The sequence below is a fragment of the Onychomys torridus genome, chromosome 3 (genome assembly GCF_903995425.1).
Source record: "Onychomys torridus chromosome 3, mOncTor1.1, whole genome shotgun sequence".
NCBI lineage: Eukaryota > Metazoa > Chordata > Mammalia > Rodentia > Cricetidae > Onychomys > Onychomys torridus.
This window is the reverse complement of record NC_050445.1, coordinates 134,979,301-135,002,059: the sequence shown is the minus strand read 5'-3', so window position 1 is coordinate 135,002,059 and position 22,759 is coordinate 134,979,301. Positions and strand designations below refer to the sequence as shown.

The window sequence follows — 22,759 nt, the reverse complement described above, 5'->3', positions numbered from 1 at the left end:
ATGCGGACTGTGCGGCGGCGCTAACCCCCGTGGCTCCGCTCCCGCCTCGCCCGCCCCGTGAGCCGCAGCAGCCTCGGTGCCAGCAGCCGCAGCCGCAGCAGCCGCCGCAGCCGGACCCGGAGTCCCGCGTCGCCCTCGGGCCGAATCGTCAGTGCTGAGAGCGAGTGGTCCCGTGGCTCCGAGCCCGCTGTCGGAGCGCTGCCCAGCACTTCTCGGGGGCTCGGCCGGGCCTTCCTGTCCCCCGTCCCCGCCTTCATTCACGAATCCGAGCCCGCACTCTCCCTCCAGCGGACCAACCATGTCTGACGGCGCCGCGGAGAAGCAGAGCGGCACCGCGGGCTTCCTCTCGCCTCCGGCGCCCGTCCCCAAGAATGGCTCCAGCTCCGATTCTTCCGTGGGCGAGAAGCTGGGGGCCACGGCCGCCGACTCTGGGATAGGCAGGACCGAGGAATACCGGCGCCGCCGTCACACGATGGACAAGGACAGCCGCGGGGCGGCCGCCACCGCCACCCCGACGGAGCACCGCTTCTTCCGCCGGAGCGTCATCTGCGACTCCAATGCCACCGCGTTGGAGCTGCCGGGCCTGCCTCTGTCCATCCCGCCCCCGAGTGTGCCCGCAGCGGCGCCCCCGAGTGCTCCGCCCGAGCCTCCGCGGGAGGAAACTTTGACCGCCGCCGTTGCTTCCCAGGTGTCTCAGCAGCCCTCAGCCGCTGCCTCCCCTGGGGACCAAGCCGTCGTGGGCTCGGCCGCCACGACCGTCCCCAGCAGTACCAGCAAAGACCGCCCGGTGTCCCAGCCCAGCCTCGTGGGGGGCAAAGAGGAGCCGGCCCCGTCTACAGGTGGAAGTGGCGGCGGCGGCGGCGGCGGCGGCGCTAAAGAGCAGCAGGAGGACCGGAACCAGCAACAGGATGATATCGAAGAGCTGGAGACCAAGGCCGTGGGCATGTCCAATGACGGTCGCTTTCTCAAGTTTGACATCGAAATCGGCAGAGGGTCCTTTAAGACGGTCTACAAAGGTCTGGACACCGAAACCACTGTGGAAGTCGCCTGGTGTGAATTGCAGGTAATGCCCCACCTCCTTTCATAATTCGGTCGTTTGGATCTCCGATTTGCCTCGGTTAAGCCCGTTTATCGAGTTCATTGTTTATTTGTAATTCTCTGAATCTGAGTGGTAGAGGGAGGGCAGCTTCCGAAGGGGTTGAAATTGGGAGATTGTGGAGCTTAGTTAGGTGTCTGGAAAAGTGAGGAACTATTGGTGTCAAGAGACGCTGGTGCCACGCTACCAGGCGTGAGGTGAAAATCATTTAAGTACAAACTTGTATATTTAATGTCTGGCAGGGAACGTGGAATTACTGGGGAAGGATTTCCCCCTCCCACCCTCTTGAACTGGGGATTGAACCCAGGGCCCTGGGCAAGTGCTTTCCCACTGAGCTATATATATCCTCAGCCTTTGGGGAAATTTCTTGCTTTAAGTAAATATCAAACCTTTTCCCCTTGTGCACTTCAGTCTCATCGGAGTCTGCAGTAATGAGCTGTCTCGTGTGTTCCCAACTCTGAGGTCAGGTTGTGAGAGCCTTAAGATACAGCTTACTTGATAGCAGCAGAGGCATTTAGTAAATAATAAATACAGAAATGCTTTCCAGGTGTGGCAGGACATGCATGTAAGTCCCAACTGGTCAACCCAGTGGCTGAGGCAGGGAGGCAGGAGAGTCTCAGTCTCAAGTTCAAGGCATAGTGAGACACTTTTTTTTTTTTTTGGTTTTTTTGAGACAGGGCTTCTGTGGAGTTTTTTGTTTGTTTGTTTGTTTTTTCGAGACAGAGTTTCTCTGTGTAGTTTCCTGGACTAGCTCTGTAGACCAGGCTGGCCTCAAACTCACAGAGATCCGCCTGCCTCTGCCTCCCGAGTGCTGGGATTACAGGTGTGAGACATTCTTAAAAACATTAAAACAACCAGTCCCTGACCCCCAACTCTCTTGTCTCTTTCCATTTAAGTGCTTTGGGACTAGGAAGGTACAGTATGCACCTGCTATTCTGCCACCTACAGATGCTTAAGCCATGTGGCTCCTGTGATCCAACACTGCTCTTGATCCCGTCGAGTCAGTAGTAAATAGTAAAAGTCCATGCAAAATTGTAGAAGTGCTTTGAAAGTTGTGTGTAATTACCATCATTGTTGTAATCTTGTTAAAAAAGATTTTTGTGACAGTGTCCTAAAATATAGTCCAGACTGGCCTGCAAATTTTGGTCCCTCTTAGCCTTCAGAGTACTAGAGTTATAAGTTTGTGCCACAATGCCAGGGATATAAAGGATTTTAAACCAAACTTTCCCTAATCTCAAAGGGAAGTTTTCACTTTATAAAAGTGCAGCTGTATTCTAGGCTTAAATAGATTAGTTTGGACACTAATTTACTAATTGCTTGACTTACAGCAATAATAACGAATATTAGAAAGCACCTATGTAAATATCAGTTTGTTAGCCCTTGTTCTCACTAGAAAATGAACATGTGTTAACAGTGGAAGCAGAATTTCAACTATATTATAGATGAAAGTGCCACTACTAATTTCTTGTCAAGAAAATGGACCAAACCGAAATAGTATTGGAAAGTAAAACTGAAATAATCTCAGAACTTCATTTACCCAAGAACTAGTAAATAAATGACTTGGTTTCTAAATGATCCAAGGCCATCTGAAATGTGAAAGGAATAACGTCTGGAATTTGCTTCTAAATATCTAGTGAGTGTGAGAGAATGTAGCAGTCATCCAGCTTCAACAATTACCAGCACATGATTGTTCCATCAAGGTTTCCTCTCTTCCTCCCTATATGCTTTAAATTCCCTCTAATGGAAATAAATGGTTGGATTTTTTTTTTTTTGTTTGTTTGTTTGTTTGTTTTCTTTTCTTTTTTTCCCCGAGATAGGGTTTCTCTGTATAGCTCTGGCTGTTCTGTGACTGTCCAGCTCTGTAGACCAGGCTGGCTTCGAACTCATAGAGATCTGCCTGCCTCTGCCTCGGAGTGCTGGGATTAAAGGAGTTCACTATTACAGCTGTTTTTTTTGTTTTTTGTTTTTTGTTTTTGTTTTTGTTTTTTTTTGAGACAGGGTTTCTCTGTAGCTTTGCAGCCTGTCCTGGACTAGCTCTGTAGACCAGGCTGGCCTTGAACTCACAGAGATTCACCTGCCTCTGCCTCCCAAGTGCTGGGATTACAGGCGTGTGCCACCACTGCCTGGCTCAGCTGTTTGTTTTTAAAATAAATTTGTCAAAATATGCCTGGTCAATCATACTCAATAATTTAGATGTAATTGATTTACAGGAAGACACTTCTTTTTTTTGTGCCAAGGATCTATTGTTACTGATCCTGGAATTTAATTCTATTACAGTTTCTTTTATGAATGTGTGCTTCTACTTTTTATTGCCACTATTATTCATTCATTCCTCTATTTATTTATTTGAGACAGCCCAGGCTAACTTGAATCTTCTGTAGATCAGTCACCCTGGCAACCAATTTAAAGCTTCAACCTCCTGAGTGCTGGGATTATGGGTATTATTAACCACCATGTCTGGTCCTTCCCAACCACACCCCTTTTTTTTTTTTTTTTTTAAATGATTTGTGTGTGTGTGTGTGTGTATATATATATGATGTTATATCTACATATAGAGGCTTCATGCCAGAAGGAGGCATTAGATCCCATTATAGATGGCTGTGAGGTACTATGTGGTTGCTGGGAATTGAACTCAGGACCTCTAGAAGAGCTGCCAATGTTCTTAACTGTTGAGGTATTTCTCCATGCCTCCCAACCACCCATTTTTAAAGTACTGGATTCATTAAGTATTGAGAATTTTATGGGTTAACTTTGTTAGTTTCAGTTATTCACTTACAAAATATGTATGTATGTATGAATGTATGTATATTTTTGTTCTGGGTATTGAACTCAGGACCTTTTTTTTGTTTTTGTTTTTTGAAACAGGGTTTCTCTGTGTAACAGCCTTAACTTTAGCTGTCCTAGAACTAGCTCTGTAGACCAGGCTGGCTTTAAACTCACAGAGATTCTCCTGCCTCTGCAGTGTTGGGATTAAGGGCATGCGCCACCACTGCCCAGTGAACTTAGCACCTATTGCATGCTAGGCAAACTATAACATAGCACTTAGCAGCACTTAGTTATTTCACACTTAAAAGGACTTTTCAGACTGTGGTTGGTTGGTTTTCCCTTTGTCGTTAAGGACTGATAGTTTATTGTCTTTGAACTAATAATACAGTGTAAAAAGCTCAATTTGTCTCATAGCAATAACTTTAAAGCTCCTCAGCTTTTCTCAGAATATATTAAATTTTTGGACTTAGTTTTTTTATGTAGATGTGGGTGTGATCAAACTAAGGAGACATCTTACCCTGACTATTATTTTTAATCCAATTCACCATTTGCAAGCAGAACCAAATGGATCCTTGCTTATAGAATAAAGTTCTGGTTTTCAGAACTTTCATGCCATTTAACCAAGTTTCTGAAAAATTTTCAATTTTGATTAAAAAGAATATTCCCTTCCATAATAAAAATAAGCAAATGTGACTTTAGTATAAGAACACTTTATAGCAGTAGTCAGGCAATAGTTTTTTTTCTTTTTTTTTTCCTTTTGATTTTTATTTTTTTTCCAAGACAGGGTTTCTCTGTGTAGCTTTGTGCCTTTCCTGGATCTCGCTCTGTAGACCAGAGAGGCTGGCCTCGAACTCACAAAGATCTGCCTGCCTCTGCTTCCTGAGTGCTGGGATTAAAGGCATACGCCACCATGCCCCTTTTTTTTTTTTTTGGAGACAGGGTTTCTCTGTAGCTTCGGAGCCCTCCTGGAAGGAACTCTAGATCTGGCTGGACTCAAACTCAGAGATCCACCTGCCTCTGCCAAGTGCTGGGATTAAAAGTGTGCACCACCACTGGCTGGCTCGTTTTGTTTTTGATCGAAGTATTAGTAGATCAATGTTTTGAACTTTTATTTTTGGGTCCAAATTAAAGGATAATCCTAAGGGTAAGTAAAGGGTTGGAAAGAAAAAAAAATACATCTCTTTTACATTGAAGGTATGTTTCCCCCACTCCCCCATTACTAGCATTTGAACCTAGGGTATTACATACTCTACCACTGAAATATATCTCCAGCCTGAATATATACTTGAATGTGTTTTGTTTTGTTTTTGCAAGACAGGAATAGTATTGTATTCCATTAAGTTAAAAATCTGAATGGTTTTTGTTTGTTTTGAGATGAGGTTTTACTGTGTTGCCCAGGATAGCTTTGAACTCCTGCTTTTTTACCTTCCTAGCACTGTGATTATAGGCATGTACCACAATGTCTGACTTTAAAAGTCTTACATGAAGAATGGCCCTGGGAAATGGCTCATCAGGTAAATGCACCTGCCACTAAGCCTGATGTCTTTTTTTTTTTTTTTTTTTTTTGGTTTTTCGAGACAGGGTTTCTCTGTGTAGCTTTGCGCCTTTTCTGGATCTCGCTCTGTAGACCAGGCTGGCCTGGAACTCAGAGGACTGCCTGCCTCTGCCTCACTAGTGCTGGGATTACAGGCATGCACCACCACCGCTCGGCCCTTTGTCAGTTTTAAAGTAACCCACAGAACTGAACCCCTCACTTGATTGATTGATTGTTTTTTTGAGATAAGGGCTTACTTTGTACCCCAGGCGCTATGTGACCTAGGCTGGTATCAATCCCATTTCAGCCTTCTGAGCGATAGGATTACAGGTATGAGCTCCCACATCCAGATCATCTTTACTTTTTAGTATAAAGGCAGCTGCTATACAGATTTTAAGAATGATTGGTGATTTTGAAACAATACTTTGTCTCTTTTAAACAAAATGGATTAAGAAAAAATGTGATTTTGGTTTGATAAACTTGAATTTAAGATGTATGTTAGCTTAGTGTGGTGGTACAAACCTGTAACCCTAGCAACAATCATTTAGCAGAGCCAGGATTTGAATGCAGGCAATCCAGTTTTTAGGAGACTGAAACAGGATGGTCTTCTACAAGTTAAGGATCAGGTTGGGCTACAGAGTGATAATAGATACACTGTTCTAAACAAAACAAAACAACAAACCCTGAAATATATATGTATTGCTGTAGGAGGTAACTGTTGTTGAGAATTATATTTTGTTGACTGAGAGATGGCTCAGAAGTTAAGAGCACTGTACTGCTCTTCCAGAGGTCCTGAGTTCAATTCCCAGCACCCACATGGTGGCTAACAACCATCTGTAATGAGATCTGGCGCCCTCTTCTGTATACATAATAGATAAATACATCTTTAAAGAAAGAATTTAAATGTTACCTGGGTATAGTGGTGCATGCCTTTAATCCCAGCACTTGGGAGGCAGAGGCAGGCAATCTCTGTCAGTGGAGGCCAGCCTGGTCTACAGAGAGAGTTCCAGGACAGCCAGAGCAGTTACAAGAACCCTCTTTCGAAAAACAAAAGTAGGTCAAAGCTTGGTCCATGAATATTAACTGTGATTAAATAGTGTTGTATTTATGTTGTTTTGAGGTTATCTATGAACTTAACTTGTTTACACTTCCTTTTGAAGAGTCATGTGGTGAATCTTACTCTTTTACTCCTTTTTTCCCCCCTTTCCTTTCAAGACAGGGATTCTCTGTAGCTTTGGTGCCTGTCCTGGATCTCACTCAGACCAGGCTGGCCTGAACTCACAGAGATCCTCCTGCCTCTGACTCTGAGTGCTGGGATTAAAGGTGTGTACCACCACCGCCAGTCTAGTCTTCTATTCTTAATTGTTGACTGTGATGCTGATTCGTTCAAATTCCTTAGCTTCACATGGCCTTTGCTCCTAACATTTTGATATAACCTGTCAGTTTCCTAAATGCCAGCTTTGCTGGACTCCTTGTTTCTAGAATTTGCTGAGACCTTTGTTGTATCCCCCTTACATATATCTGGAATGTATTTTTCTCTTTAGATTCCATATATAATTCTTAAAATATTTAATCATATTTACTTGAAGTTATTTACATGCTTTGTTTATTTCACTGGTCTTTGAAAAGTTCCTTATGGCATACTGGCACACTATGCAACATAGAGAACCAAGGTAGAATACTTTCATTCTACAGTAACTACTTTAGAGTAAAGGATGTAATCTGTATTAATGATTTATTAGCAATGTGTTTCAACTGATTTAGAATTGGTGAGGATCAGTTGAAATAGTATGTAAAGGTACTTTGAAAAATAGGAAGTATATTATAAAACAAAAAGTACTTTAAATACTGTTTAAGTCTTACACATCAAGTATGCCTATCAAAAGTGTAGTCCTCTTAATCCAAATAAAAGCATTCTTGTTTGTTTCTTTGTTTTGTACTGCTGAATTTCAGCTTCTTACAGATGTTTCTATTTTTTGGTCATCTTATACTTTGGATGTCTACAGGTTTTTTTGTATCCAGACACAGACCAGTGTGTTAAATAATGAGAGATGAAACTAGTGATCAGACCATTGATGCATTTTACAGATTAAAAAGATTAAAAAAGATTGCTTAGGATAACAAATTTTTAGTGAATTTTAAGGAGTGAATGAAAGGATGTAGAGACAGTGAGTGTTGCCCATTTATTTTGTTTTGCAAGGTTGAATGAATAGGATGAAGAATAACTGGGTAAGTAGAAGGCATGATTAAGAATGAGACAGACTAATGAACAGTCAAAATGTCTTTAAAGCCAGGGGGTGGTGGCACACGCCTTTAATCCCAGGCAGAGGCAGGAGGATCAGCCTGCCTGGTCTACAAAGTGAGTTCCAGGAAAGGCGCAAAACTACACAGAAACCCTGTCTTGAAAAACCAAAAAAAACAAACAAAAACAAAAACAAAAACAAAATGTCTTTAAAAGTTGAAGCCATTGGCTGGAGAGATGGCTCGGGGGTTAAGCACACATACTCTTTCAGAGGATCAGATTTCAATTTCCAGCACCCACATGAGGTGGCTCATAACTACATGTAACTCCAGCTCCAGGGGTATCAGATACCTCTGACCTCAGTGGACATCTGCAATCATGTTCACACAAAGACATAATTTAAAATAATAAAAAAATAAATACATTGAAGCATTGAAGGTTTGTGAGATGTCTCAGCAGGTAACACTAAGCCTGTTGACCTGAGTTTGATCCCAGGGACCAACATAGTAGAAGGAGAAAACAGAATCCTGAAAGTTGTCCCCTGTATATGTATATATAGGAGCATGTGTGCTACTGTGCATCTGTGTGCATCTATGGTCTTAAGAGGGCAGCTTTCAGGACGGTTGTTTCCTTCCATTATGGGTCCCAGGGATGGAACTCTGATTGGCAGTTGTTTTTACTCACAGAGGCATCTCGCCAGCCCAAACCAGCAAAATTCCATTACACAAAAATTTCTGAATTATTGTTGTTTCGAGAGAATGCTCTTTCTTTTTTATTTTTAAACAAAAAGTTTAAACATACACATATATGTAGTACTTTCTTCAGGCTTTATATTTAAGTAGTATTTGCAAAGTGAATTTCTTATTATTAATTACTGGGGAAGGGTAATTAAAAATTACTGACGCTTGCCTAACCCTGCTGTATAAAATGTTTGTAATTTCACAGCTACACCATAGGGTAGATAGTATAGTTTTTTGAGTTTTATATTTGAGGAAACAAATTGAGGTTTAATAACATGTTTAAGATCATCAGCATGCTCAGGGTTTGGTGGCACATGCCTATAATTCTAGGACTAGGGAGGCAGAGACAGGTAGATCTCTGAGTTGCAGGCTGCATAGTAAGACCTTATCTCCCCCTCCCCTGTGAGACTTATCTTAGTTCTTGTTCTTTCTACTAGTAAGTACTTTCTGGAAGAAATGAGTTAGAGTTTAGTGTACTTCTAAGTCTTGTTCCATTTAGCAGTTATTTATAATGTCATACATTACACTTCCTTAAACAAATCTCCACTTAAATGGCCTTTTAGGCAACATACACATATAGATTCTAGAAGGTTTGGTGTATTAATTTGATGTGCTTATAGATTTTTAGATGTTATAGATATTGGTTATTGCAATATTACTTCTGTCAAGATTAAGTATTTAAAGAGAAGTCTTTTTTTTTTTTCTTCGAGGCAGGGTTTTTCTGTGTAGCTTTGCGCCTTTCCTGGAACTCACTTGGTAGCCCAGGCTGGCCTTGAACTCACAGAGATCCGCTTGGCTCTGTCTCCTGAGTGCTGGGATTAAAGGCGTGTGCCACTACTGCCCAGCAAAGAGAAGTATTTCTTGTAGTCACTGTGAGATTATTATTGTGGAAACAGGATGTTACTTTACTTCCATTAGCTTCATGGAACTCAAGTTTTGCCCTCAAAGTAGAAATATGTTTGTCATTAAGAGGGTTTCTCTGTGTAACATCCCTAGCTATCCTTGAACTCACCATGTAGACCTGCCTGGCTTCAACTTAGAAGTCTGCCCACCTCTGCCTCTGAGGGCTGGGATCAAAGGTGTTTGTTTGCTTTGAAACAGTAGCTCCCTATATAGTTCAAGCTAGCCTATAACTGATAATTCTGCCTTGCCCTCCTCAGTACTAGAATTATGGGTGTGTTGTGCCTGCCCTTAGTATTCTTATTAATGATTGCTTCTGATGTTCTCTGTTCTAGGCAGTGGAAATGCTAATTTTTTTAGAATAGACTTTAGTGTTTTAAAGATGAATAGGTATGAGTAAACTTAAGCTTTAGCATTTTGGGTTTGTATTACTTGAGTCTTTCTTTTTTTTTTTAAAGATTTATTTATTATGTATACAATGTTCTGTCTGCGTGTATGCCTGCAGACCAGAAGAGGGTGCCAGATCTCCTTACAGATGGTTGTGAGCCACCATGTGGTTGCTGGGAATTGAACTCAGGACCTCTGGAAGAGCAGCCAGATGCTCTTAACTGCTGAGCCATCTTTCCAGCCCCTTGAGTCTTTCTTGCTTTTAGGTTTGGTTGTATTTTCAGTAAGTGATGCTGAATTATTAATGTGATATTTTTAGGTTTTGGGAGCTTCTTTTTTGGATTTATAATCTGGGGCATTTGGTTTTATCAGCATTTTAAAATCTGTAGAAGGGACTGGTGTTTAATTGTTGGTGGCTAACATTGGTGTTCAACGATTGTAAATTGTTGGTTAAGAGTTCTTTTTTTTTCCAGGTTGGGGATTTAGCTCAGTGGTAGAGCACTTGCCTAGCTAGTAAAAGGCCCTGGGTTTGATCCTCAGCTCAGTTCTTTTTTGATATGTTCTTTCAAAGGTAATCCATATCTATTAATGCTCCATGGAATAATGGAGTTATAACCTGCAAGTGATTTCACTACTTTGTTATCAGTTAGTATGTTACTTGTGTACCTACCAAGTATAGGTCCAATGTAGTTGGAAGTTTTTCTGTGTCCCAGCTGGCCGGTGGTCAGGACAGATCTCTCCCACTCGTTTCCCCCAAGTAAACACACAGAGGTTTATATTAATTATAACTGCTTGGTCATAAGCTCAGGCTTATTACTGACTAGATCTTACACTTAACTCATAATTCTTATCTACGTTCACCCACGTGCCTTGGTATCTTTTCTTGCCTTGTCATCTTTCTTCCTCTGTGTCTGGCTGGGACTCCTGACTCAACCTTCCTCTTCCCAGAATTCTCTTTGCCTGTACTTCCTGCCTGGCTACTGGCCAATCAGTGTTTTATTTATCAACCTATCAGGGCAACACATTCATAGCATATAGAACAACATTCCACAGCAGTACAATACACAATTGGATTTGGAAATTTTAAGACAAAAAAGAAAGTTACACTAATAGTTCAATAAAGACAACATGACAGGTTAAAATAATATTTGGCTATATTGGTTAAATATACATTATTATTGACTTCATTTATGTTAATTTTATTTACACTTCACAACATTTAAATTTTAAGTTTCAGTTCACTTCATTCTATGTTTCTATTGGCTCTCACAAACTTAACCCTTTTAAAATGCTATATAAGAACTGATGTTGCAGTACCAGGCACATATGTGGTACATATATATACATGCAGGAAAACATACACATTTGCTTTTGTGTCTATGTATACTTTCACAGTGACTATTGTGGTTATTGTCTCACTTGTATGTTTGAAATAGTATTTATTGAGTTAAGATATTACTTAATATGAAGTAAATAGCATATCAAATAATACACTACTAAAACAATTCTTAACATCATTTCTCTTTAAATTTCTGTTATGGTGAGTTGTAGCTTCAGTAGAAGCTTCTTGCTGGGATATAATGTAAAAATAAATTGAAGTGTGCATGCAAAAGACTTGTTCTTGAAGTGTAAAGAAGAGGGTGAGAACCATGGTTTACATATTCTAATTTAAATGTTTATTTTTGTGTATGGTGTTCATGAATGATACTATGCATATGCCATAATTTGAGTGGAGGTTGGAGAATAATAACCTGGGTATCTGTCCTTACCTCCCACCTTGTTTGAGGCAGGATCTCTTCTGTTTGCCACTGTGCTACCTACTTCATGCCAGCTTGCTTACAACTATATAGGAGGATTCTATCTGCACCCCTAGTTTGGTCTAGGAGTGATGGGATATTTGTCCTTTTTAAAAAATGTATTCCAAGGACCCAAACGTAGGTCTTGAAGCTTGCACAGCTGTCTCCTAGTCTCATTTGATACTTGTGACATGTAAGAAGTCAATGTTATTTTAGAGATAACGAAACTGAAATTAGGGTTGGGGATTTAGCTCAGTGGTAGAGCGCTTGCCTAGCAAGCACAAGGCCCTGGGTTCGATCTTTAGCTCAAAAGAAAAAAAAACTGAAATTAAATAATTTACCAAGATTACAATTAGCAAATAGTAGGACTGGGAGATGAGCCCAGATCTTTTTTTTTTTTTTTTTTTTTTTTTTTCTCGAGAGAGAGGGTTTCTCTGTGTAGCTTTGTGCCTTTCCTGGAACTCGCTTTGGAGACCAGGCTGGCCTAGAACTCACAGCCATCCGAGTGCTGGGATTAAAGGCGTGCGCAACCACCGCCGGGCGAGCCCAGATCTTTTTTGTTACCTTCTTTCTATTCTCATTTTAAAGGCTGAGCATCCTCTTAACTTTATAGTAATTGCTTTGTTAGTGAACATTAAAATAGTTAATTTGTTTGTGGACTAAAGATTAAAATTATTTTTTCAGTGTTCAGTTTTGGTGTTGTATTTTAAATATATAAAGTTGAAATTTGATTGCAGTGTGTTTTTAGTTTGTATGGCATTTGTAACTGGGCTGAACTTTGGGGAGATAAGTCACATTGTATGATTTTTTTCCAGTGATTTGGAAGAGGGTATTAAAAAAAAAAACAACGAGGATCTGTGAATAAGAATGTAGAATATAGAAAATTAGAACAGTGTGAGTCATAATTGTTGACAAGTGTTTACAAAGACCTGGTCATACAGAGTAGGTATTCAGGAACTTCAAAGATAAAAGATTGGACTGAATGACTTCCTGAGCCCTTAATTACTATTCTGTGGTTTATTGAGAATTATATGCCTATGTTATTCTCATTCCTGAATGGAATGTAGTATTACTTTAGTTTTACTTAAGTAGATCAATGGTAGAGAGCTTGCTTAGCATTCATGAGGTTCAGTCTCCGGTTTATGTCAGTCAGCATTTGGAGGTTTTCAGATTTGTTTCTTTTTGAAAAGTTAGGTTTTGTCAGTTAGGTGCTTATATTACTTTAAAATAATCGTGAATCAACAACAATCTTGAGATACAGCTAAATAAGGCTAACCAGGAGCGATTCAGATATGACTAATAATGTGTTGTGTGTGCAGGCACATGTGCGCACGCACATGTGCACGTATGTGCCTGTGCCTGTGTCTCTGGAAATTGAGCCCAGGGCCTTGTGCTTATTAGGCAAGTGTTCTATCAATGACCTGCTGCCCAGGAATCAATAACTTTTCTTTAATTTTTCTGAGACAGGGTTTCTCTGTGTAGCCTGTCTGTCCTGGAATTCTCTCTGTAGACTATGCTGACATCAGACTCACAGAGATCCACCTGCCTCTGTCTTCTGAGTCCTGGGATTCAAATGTTGGCACACACCCGGCAATCAATATATTTTTTTAAAGATTTTTTTTTGTTGTTTAATTTTGAGATGGTGTCCCAAAACAGAGGCTGGTCTTGAATTCCTAGTTCTCCTTTCTTTACCTCCCGAATGCTGGGATTAATTATAGGTTGGCGCCATAACCTCAGCCTAATTATATTTTAGAAAAATGTGTGAGTAAACACATTAATATATGAGAGGATTTTCTGCTCTCATTTAGAACTAGCTTAGGTATGTAAGTGTGAGTTTAATATAAACACTAACACACAGCCCTTTTGTGAATTGACTAGACTATAGACCAAAATTAGTGTATTTAAAAACATCTTGTCATGAAAGTGGGGAGGGTTGATAATTTGAGGGATGGTGGGAAGTAGAGGGATGGGGAGGGAAGTAGAAAGCAACAAATAGGATCAAATCATGTACATATGAAAATGCCATTATGTAGCTCATTTGGTATGCTCACTAAAAACATAAAAAGAAACAAAATGCTATTCACAATTAAAGAAAAATATCTTAGGTCAGCAATGTGCCTCAGGTGACTTGCTGCACAGCCTGGTGACCTGAGTTTTGTCACTGGAACCTATCTATGTAAAGGTGGTAGGAGAGAACTGGTTCCACACAGTAGTCCTCTGGCCTCCACATGCAAACCATGGTAAATGTGTCCACACACATATCATGCATGCACACATAATAATAATAAAGTCTCTATGACTGTGCATATGGCAGATTTGAGGAATACAACATTTTATCTTGTTTTGGATATAAAGGACTCAGATACTTGAGTTAGCTTTCTTTTTTCTCTTGCTTACACTTTTCTTTCAATTTATCTGTACTTTACTAGTTTGACTCATCCTAAGAGCCAGTATCTGCCATTCTCATTGCTGAACATTCTCTTAAGTTTGATTTTGTTGATAGTCATTGATAGAACTGCTTAAAGGTGAACGGATAATGTCTGTAGAATAAGAACTAATAGGAAACATGTTGGGGTGATTTCTTTGCATGTAATATTATAAGTTTATTACGAGTATTGGGAAAGAGGGGAATGGTAGTATATTAGTTGTGAGCTGCCCTCTACTTGCAGTATTTGTTTTGTTTGGTTCTTTATATAGAAAATACTTTCTGACTCAATTTTGTACGTTGATTTGAGTTTTTGAAACAGTCTCATGGTGTAATCAAGATTGTTCTTGAACTCTTGAGGGCCATGCTGGCCTCAGGCTTATGAGCCTCCTTATTCAGTCTCCTGACTTTGAGATTATAGATATGTGTCACTCTAACCTGCTAGCAAATTCATTTTTAACTTCAATTTTTGTATGTTTGTTTTTATCAGTTATTATCGAAGATTTATTTAGGTAATGGGAATGAGGTATTTTTCAGATATTTAAGATAATACTTTTAGTTTATTTTAATAGTGAGACAATACAGATCACAAAAATACAGACTAGTTCAATTCAGTTTTGTAGAATTTTGCTTCTAAATTTAGGTAATATAGGAAGGAGATTTTATGACCATGGCTATGCATTCCTAAACAAGTGTGTTGCATTCCTAAATGTAGTGTGCTGCATGCACTACTGAGCATAATGTGAAAAGAAAAGTGCCATAAAAAGCTAAGTACCAAGTAACTAGCTAGAAAAAGCTTTTAATGGGATGGCTGGCATGGTCATTAATCTGGTACACTAATACTTGGGGAAATGGTCACATGTAGTAGGGTACAATTTGTTTTGGTTATTAGAATCCAAAATAAGAGACTGAGAATTCACACTTAAATACTAATGTGGTTTTCTATAGCCTATTTTAGCTTAGTTTAGGAGACTTGTTTCAAACATAAACTGTAGAAGAATGACTCATTGGTACAGATCTAGTCAACTTTAGGCCTCTGTCTTAGATATATTTCAGTTCTTTGATTCAGTCTTAGTTCTGTGACTCTTCCAGGTATTTGGATATATAGTGTGGTTTGCCACAGATGCTTTAACTTCTATGACCAAGAAGCATTTTAAGTAACACTTTCTACATTTTGACAGTAAATACACATATAAAAAGCCTAAAGTTTTACAAAAATATTTTGTATCATAAGAAAATGAGAGGCACTGTTTATAAACTACTTTGAAAAACATTTAAGATATAAACCTGCCAGGCGGTGGTGGCACACACCTTTAATCCCAGCACTCAGAGGCAGAGGCAGGCGGATCTTTGTGAGTTCGAGGCCAGCCTGGTCTACAGAGCGAGTTCCAGGACAGGCTCTAAAGCTACACAGAGAAACCCTGTCTTGAACCCCCCCCCCCAAAAAAAAAAAACACGTTAGATCTTTATTGTTTTTTGTTCCAGATAGGCTAGCTATGCTATTGATATGTAGGTCAGGTTGGTCTTAATATATATATTGCATTGAATGTTGAACCCAGAGCCTTACACATACTCTACCGTTGAGATATATGATCAGTTCCCTTTTAGTTTTATTTTGAGGCAGGTTCTCATTAATTTCCAGCTGGCCTTGAATTTGTAATTCTCGTGCCTTAGCCTTTAGAATGGCCAGTACACTTTCTGTCCTTTTGTCTTTTTTTTTTTTTTTTTAAATAATTAAACAAATTGTTTAAGTATTTACTACAAAATGAAAATTGTTGGGTATATGAATTTTAGTTTTTTTCTGTCATATCTAACAGCACAAGCTCTGTTAACTTCATTCTTAGAAAGGAACAGATGATTAAGGTTGTATGTAACAGCAAAAGTTGAGTCCATGTAAAGTTTCTTCTTTTTCTTGTTTTTGTTTTCTTTGAGACAGGGTCTCAAGTTGCTCGGGAACTGAGGTTGATCAAACCCTACTTCCTACCCCTGACTCTCCTGCGTGCACTGGTTTATGCAGTGCTGGAGATCCAACTCAGGGTCTTGCACAGCTAGGCAAGGTTCTGCTAACTTTGCTCTCTATCTTAGACTTCCATCTAGATAATTAAATTATCTGTTAATTTTTATTTTAAAGGTTTTAGGTTTTTCTTTATTTTTCTGTTTTGATTTTTTGAGACAGGGTTTTTCTGTGTTTACCTGCCTGATCCTCCTGCCTCTCTGCCTCTTGAGTACTGGGATTAAAGACATTGGCCCCCACACCCTGATAAAGATTTTAGTTTTAATTATGTGTGTGTGGTTGTGGGGGAGGGTTGTGCATGTGTATGCAGTAACTAGAGACCAGAAGAGGGCATCAGAGCCTGTAGAACTTGAGTTACAAGTGGTTATGAAACACTGATTTGGATATTGGAAACTGAAGTTCAGATCTCTGCAAGAGCAAGACACATTCCCAGTGATGAGCCTTCTCTCCAGCCTCAGTCTATCAGTTTTTCTTTTTTACTTTTACTTTGAATTTTATCTTTGCTGAAATAAGACAGTGACACAAATTTTTCAGCAACTTTTTGGATTTGAGTTTTTGAAAGATGTTTTGTGAAGGGCTTCTGCCTCCAAGTACTAGGATTAAAGGTGTGTGCCATCACATTTTGATAGTATTTGTTTCATGATATGAAATTTATTGTTTAGCATGGGTATTTTTGTTATGATAGTCTTTTGTTTCTTTGTTTGCTTTTTCTTTTTTTCTTTTCCTTTTTCTTTTTCTTTTTCTCTCTCTCTCTCTTTCTCTCTTTTTTTTGCAGGGTGGAGTGCATTGAGACAGGGTTTCTCTGTATAGCTCTGGAAGGCCAGCCTGGGCACATACCAAGATCCTGTCTCAAACAAATAGAACTAGAACAACGAAAAGTGGAACTAGACAACTTTATGACTTTAAATAAGTCATATTATTTTGACAAATGAACAGCTCTGTAGACCTAAGTCATATTATTTTGACAAATGAACAGCTCTGTAGACCAGGCTGGCCCTGACCTAAGAGATCCACCTGCCTCTGCCTCCTGAGTGCTGGGATTAAAGGCATGGACCCCCACCTCCTGGTGTTGCTGGAGAGCTTCTTTCCAGGTCCCACCAAGCCCCAGCAGTCCTGTAGCACATTTATAAAATAATCACACAGACTCTTGTTACTTATAAACTGTATGGCCGTGGCAGGCTTCTTTTTTAAGATTTAATATGTATACAGAAGAGGGTGCCAGATCTCATTGCAGATGGTTGTGAGCCACCATGTGGGTGCTGGGGATTGAACTCAGGACCTCTGGAAAAGCAGTCAGTGCTCTCAACCTCTGAGCCATCTCTCCAGCCCCCAGTGGCAGGCTTCTTGTTACCTACTTCTTCTATCCTAAATTAACCCATTTCTATTAATCCATACTTTGCCACGTGGCTCGTGGCTTACCAGTACCTTACATCTCCCTTGTCATGGACCTTCCACTTCCCAGAATTCTCTTCTGCTTGTCCCGCCTATACTTCCTGCCTGGCTACTGGCAAATCAGTGTTTTATTTATTAACCAATCAGAGCAACACATTTGACTTACAGAACATCCCACAGCATCCTGGCTGAATCCTTGTTTCTTGTCCTTGATTTCTTTGTTTTGGAGTACCTATTATGTGTATCTTTTCTCTCCTAGATGAGTTGTGTGTGCGCCCCCCCCCCCCCCCCCCCCCCGTTTTAATCTTTTCGTTCTATTTACTATGAATTTTTCTAGGAAATTTTGATTTGACCATGCTATCAAGTTTTGGTTTTGCTATGACATTTACTTTTTTAACTTCCAAGACATTAAAAATCTTTTTTTCCCCATATATAAAAGGTATTTATGGGGCTGGGGAGATGGCTCAATGGATAAAGTGTTTGCTGTGCTATTGACTTCTAAAGGATTATATAGCAACTTGTTCAGGTGAATGGACATCTGTGAGAGAAGGCCCTTAAGAAATTTCTAACCACAATTTTAAAAGGACAGCACATCTTCCATTGTTTCATACTTTGTGTGTAGCCTCAGGATTCTCCTGCCTCCTCTTCCACAGGGCTGGGATTACTGTAGGAATTTACTTGGTTGCTCAGGATTGGACTCAGGTCCTCATGCTTGTCCAACTCTGAGCCATCTTTCCAGCTTCCTAAAGTTTCGTTCTTTTTTCTTTCTCTCTGTGTATCTATCATCTATGTCTGTCTGTCTGCTGGTCTGTCTCTGTGTATCTATTTATCTATGTATCTATGTATCTATCTATCTATCTATGGCAGGGTCTCTGTGTACTCCTGGAACTTGATATGCACATCAAACTGGCCTCAAATTCACAAAGATCCAGCACTCAGGTGCTGCCTCTACACCTGGCATAGTAATGTTGCATTCTTGAGTGTCATTTTTCCCTCCCCTGCCTAAGTTTTCAGTCTACTTTGTTTAATGTTTATTCTGTCTTTTAAGTTCTAGAAGGTTTTACAAGGTTTATAGTTTAAGTGTTTGCTTAGCTCTTTTCTCCTTTTCTTCCCTGCTCCTGTCTCGTTTTTCCTTTTATTATATAGTTATATTATATATAATATTTATGTTATATTAGGTAGAAATGTCAAAAAGATTAAATGATATCAGTTGGCTGGTAGAGCTACATTTACCCAGGTCTAGGGAAACGAATTACAACTGTAGTGGAAAGGGGGAACTGTGTGGTATCTGATGATAATATTTCACATTGTTTCTAACCCCAATACAACCTGATACATTAAAAACTTTGTTAGGATTTAAAGGTTATCATAAATATTGTGGGTATTTATATATATGGGTATATGCCATATTATATAGTGAAAAAAATCTATTGAACTTAGAAAATTTAAAAGTGTCAGTACCAATTCTAATTTACCATTTTTATGTAAATTCTTGTAATTAAGAGAAAAATCATATCAATAGTGATACCTATCTGGAAATTTTCCTGTGTGCCCAGCATTGTAGCATACAAATGCTTCTCTAGGTGAAGGTCCTTTATACTATCAAGTGAAAATTTTTTGTACAATATGAATATTAGTTCATGTAAAACCAGCTAGTTATGGTGGCTCTTAACTGGAAGGAAGGCTGAGGCAAGAGTATCAGCTTGAGTTCTAGACTAGCCTGCGCTACTGTCAAAAATCAAAGTGGGTGTAAAACTTAGGTCTGTGATTATTTTTTAATACTTTTTTTTAAGTTTATGAAAATGGATGTTTCCTGTCTCGACCACCTGCTATCCATTCTGGCAGCTGCTTCACAAATAACTGACTTGGAGATTTAATATAAATTATAAATGTTCAGCCAATAGCTCAGGCTTATTACTAACTAGCTCTTACATTTTAGGTTAATTCAAATTTCTTATTTACCTTCTGCCACATGGCGGTACCTTTATTAGCATAGCACATTCATCTCCTGTTCCCTCTGCATCTGTCAGTGACCCCTCACTCACCGGTCTCCTTCCCAGAATTAGTTTGGTTGCATCACTTATACTTCCTGCCTGGCTACTGGCCAATCAGTGTTTTATTAAACTAATTCAAGTGACAAATCTTTACAGTGTACAAGAGAATTATTCCATAGCAAGTTTAAGCATATACTTACCTCAAGGGGTACTTTAAGAGAGAATTTTATTTAGATTATTTTATTTTCTTTGCCTCCGTGTGTGTGTGTGTGTGTGTGTGTGTGTGTGTGTGTGTGTGTGTGTGTGTGTCATGTGCATGTCTGGTGCCTGTCCAGATCAGAAGAGGGCATCAGGTCCCCAGAACTAAAGTTATGGATGATTGTGAGCCACCATGTAGGTGCTGGGACTCAAACCCAGGATATCTGGAAGAACTGTAGAGCCAACTTTATAGCCCCTATTTTGTTTGAGACCAGGTCTCAACTGGCCCGGAACTCAAAGAGCTGGCTACCTCTTGACTGCTGGGATTAAAGGCATTTACTACTACTACCATGCCTGCCTGCCTGCCTGCCTGCCTTTCTTTTTTTTTTCCTGTTCTTCAAAAAATATTTTGTATAACCTGACACACAAAGATAGGAAGCTATTTTATTTCATCAAATATTAATTAAAGATTTACTTTGTTAATTAAAAAAATGAAGAAAGCATATAAAACTGTTTAAAGCTTATTTAGTTCAGCCTTAAAGGATCTAACATTAGCTAATATAATTGCTAAGCCATTTCCTGATAGTTTTCTTCTCATTTCTGTTTGCTGCCATTAGCATTTCTGGCTTTTGTATGCAGTATTACTTTTTTTTTTTTGAGCTAGGCAAGCGCTCTACCACTGAGCTAAATCCCCAACCTGCATTATTACTTTTTAATTATTATTAATTAGTAACTTATGTATTTAAAACATGCACCCTTCATTTAACAGTCTTATTTACCCATGATCTATATATAGTCAAGAGTGCCTTACAATAGATGAGGAGAATTACAAGATTTCTTGGTACAAAAATATTTATTTTCCCCACTAATTAATGCCTAGCTAGGGAGAGGAACTTTCTTAATTGTCTTTGTAGTACCTAAAAATTATAACTCCCTCTAATTAATTCAGTTATGCCCTCCCCACTTCAAATGGGAGAGAGAGCATGTTAAAGAAAAGTTTCTTAAAGGGGGAATTGGCTACATGAATCTACACCCTATCTTTCTCTCAGAATACAAATAGGCATCTAATAAAATAAAATAAAAATGGGGGCTGGAGAGATGAGATGGCTCATAGATTAAGGGAACTGACTGCTCTTCCAGAGGATCTGGGGTTTGTTTCCTAGCACACAACTGCTTGTAACTCCAGTTCCAGGGGATCTGATACCCATGGCAAAACACTAAAGCACATAAAATAAAAATTAAAAAAAAAAGAAAAATGAATAAACCAGGATCAGATGAAGCAAACATACAACCAGGAGAAAAAGAGCCAAAGAAAGCACAAGAAACACGTTTAGATACAGAGGCACACGTTTGCACACAGAAATCCCATTAAAACACAAAACCAGAAGCCACATTGTATACACAAAAGATCTATAAGGGAGGGGAAAAAAGAAACAATGAATAAAAAGAAAGGAATAAAAATAATGCCCAGAGAAAGCATGAGACAAGGAACCTCCAAAATTGCCATTGAATTTATTTTGTGTTGGCTATCTATTGCTGGACATAGTCCTTCCCCATCTGGCCCAGACCCATCCAGGCCCTTCCTTGCATTTTCTGTGAGGTCATATGTGTGTTGGTCCTGCTGTGTTTAAAAGGCCTTATTTCCTTGATGTCCTTCATCTTGTCTGGCTCTTAAAATCTTTCTGCCACCTCTTCTGCAGGGTTACCTGAACTCTGAGGGGAGGGATTTAGTGGAGACATAATATCTAGGTCTGAGTGTTCCAAGGTCTTTCACTCTCTGCACATTGTCCAGCTGCTGGGCTCAATATTTGTTCCTGTCTACTGTAGGAGAAATCTCTGATAGCTGAGCAAAGACACTTATCTGTGTATAGCAAAATGTTGTTGGGAGTCATTTTATTGCTATGTTCCTTTAGTGGAACAGTAGCATTTGGTTTTTCCCTAGGTGCCTGTTCTAGTCTCAGGTTCTTGGCCACTTGAGCAGTGTCAGGGATGGGTTCCATTTCATGGAGTGGGCCTTATTGGTTGGTTACTCCCATAATAAGCTTTATGTCACAATTGTACCAAAGTATCTTGTGGCAGGTCAGCATTGTAGATAGAAGGGTTGGTGTTTACTTTTCTTCTCTGGTAGTGTGCAGAGTATCTTCTAGTACCATAAATACCAGCCTGTAGGAGTAAAAGCTCTAGGTAGGCACCACATAGACTAATCTGTGTTCAATTAATTATATAGGTGTTTTCAGCAATAGGACCTTACCATCAGTTGGTGGAGATCAACCAATACCCTTGACAATAGCCTGGGCTGTTTTGGGGTGGAAGTTATCCATGTAGTGTAGTCCCTTTGGCCAACAACTTGTTTCATTTGGTGATGAGAGATGTCTAGTTGAGTCTTTGTCTCTCTTGTTATTTGGTGATTTCATTTAGATTTCTCTCATGTATATATTTTAAGAAGCTTCTACTATGTTAGATTTCCATATGAGCCCTCTTAGTTTTAGCTGCCCCTCCCCATATTCCCTTCTCTTCTTCCCTCCCCTTCCCTGTTTGATGTGTCTATTCTATCTCCTCAACCCCTGACCATTGTCTATCTATAACTATTCTATTACTCCTTCCTAGAGAGATCCATCCTTCCCCCTCGTCTCTTATTCCATACCTAACCTCCGTGATTATACAAATTGTAGCTTGCATATTGAAGACTTAACAACTTATAGCATCTACATATAAGAGAATACACACAATATTTGCCTTTTTGGGTCTGGGTTACCTTACTCACAATTTTTTTTTTTCCTAGCCCCATCATTTACTTATGAATTTCATTTTTTAAAAATAGCTGAGTACCATCCCATTGTGTAATGTACCACATTTTCTTTATTCATTTTTCCATTGACATATAGCTAGGCTGTTTCCAGTTTCTGGCTAGTATGAATAGAAGCAATGAATATGGTTGACCAGGTATCTCTATAGGATGTCGAGTCCTTTGGGTATTTGCCCAAGAGAGGTATAGTTGGATCTTGAGGAAGATGTATTCCCAGCTTCCAGAGAAACGGCTATACTGATTTCCATAATGGCTGTACAAGTTTGCAGTTCCACCAGCAAAGGATGGTGTTCCCCATACTCCACATCCTCACCAACATGAGATGTCTTGTTTTATTGATCTTGGCCTTTCTGACTTGTGTAAAATGGAATCTCAAGGTAGTTTTTTTTTTCTTTCTTTTTCTTTTCTTTTTTTTTAGCTGAGGATCGAACCCAGGGCCTTGCGCTTGCTAGGCAAGCGCTCCACCACT

The 22,759-nt window shown here is 39.6% G+C and overlaps 1 protein-coding gene across 17 annotated transcripts in view; it reads left to right on the top strand.

The window, feature by feature from the left end:
• The first annotated feature begins 171 nt into the window (after positions 1-171).
• Positions 172-22,759, top strand: part of Wnk1 (WNK lysine deficient protein kinase 1) — a 142,879-nt gene continuing 120,291 nt past the window's right edge. For 7 of the 17 annotated variants that reach the window (XM_036181370.1, XM_036181369.1, XM_036181368.1 and 4 more), the window contains exon 1: positions 282-1,063. In XM_036181370.1, the coding sequence (XP_036037263.1) occupies positions 299-1,063 (765 nt within the window). In that variant the 5' untranslated portion in view covers positions 282-298. Of the gene's footprint in view, positions 1,064-22,759 lie in introns of all 17 variants that reach the window. The other 10 variants (XM_036181379.1, XM_036181372.1, XM_036181371.1 and 7 more) reach the window with 4 other exon arrangements.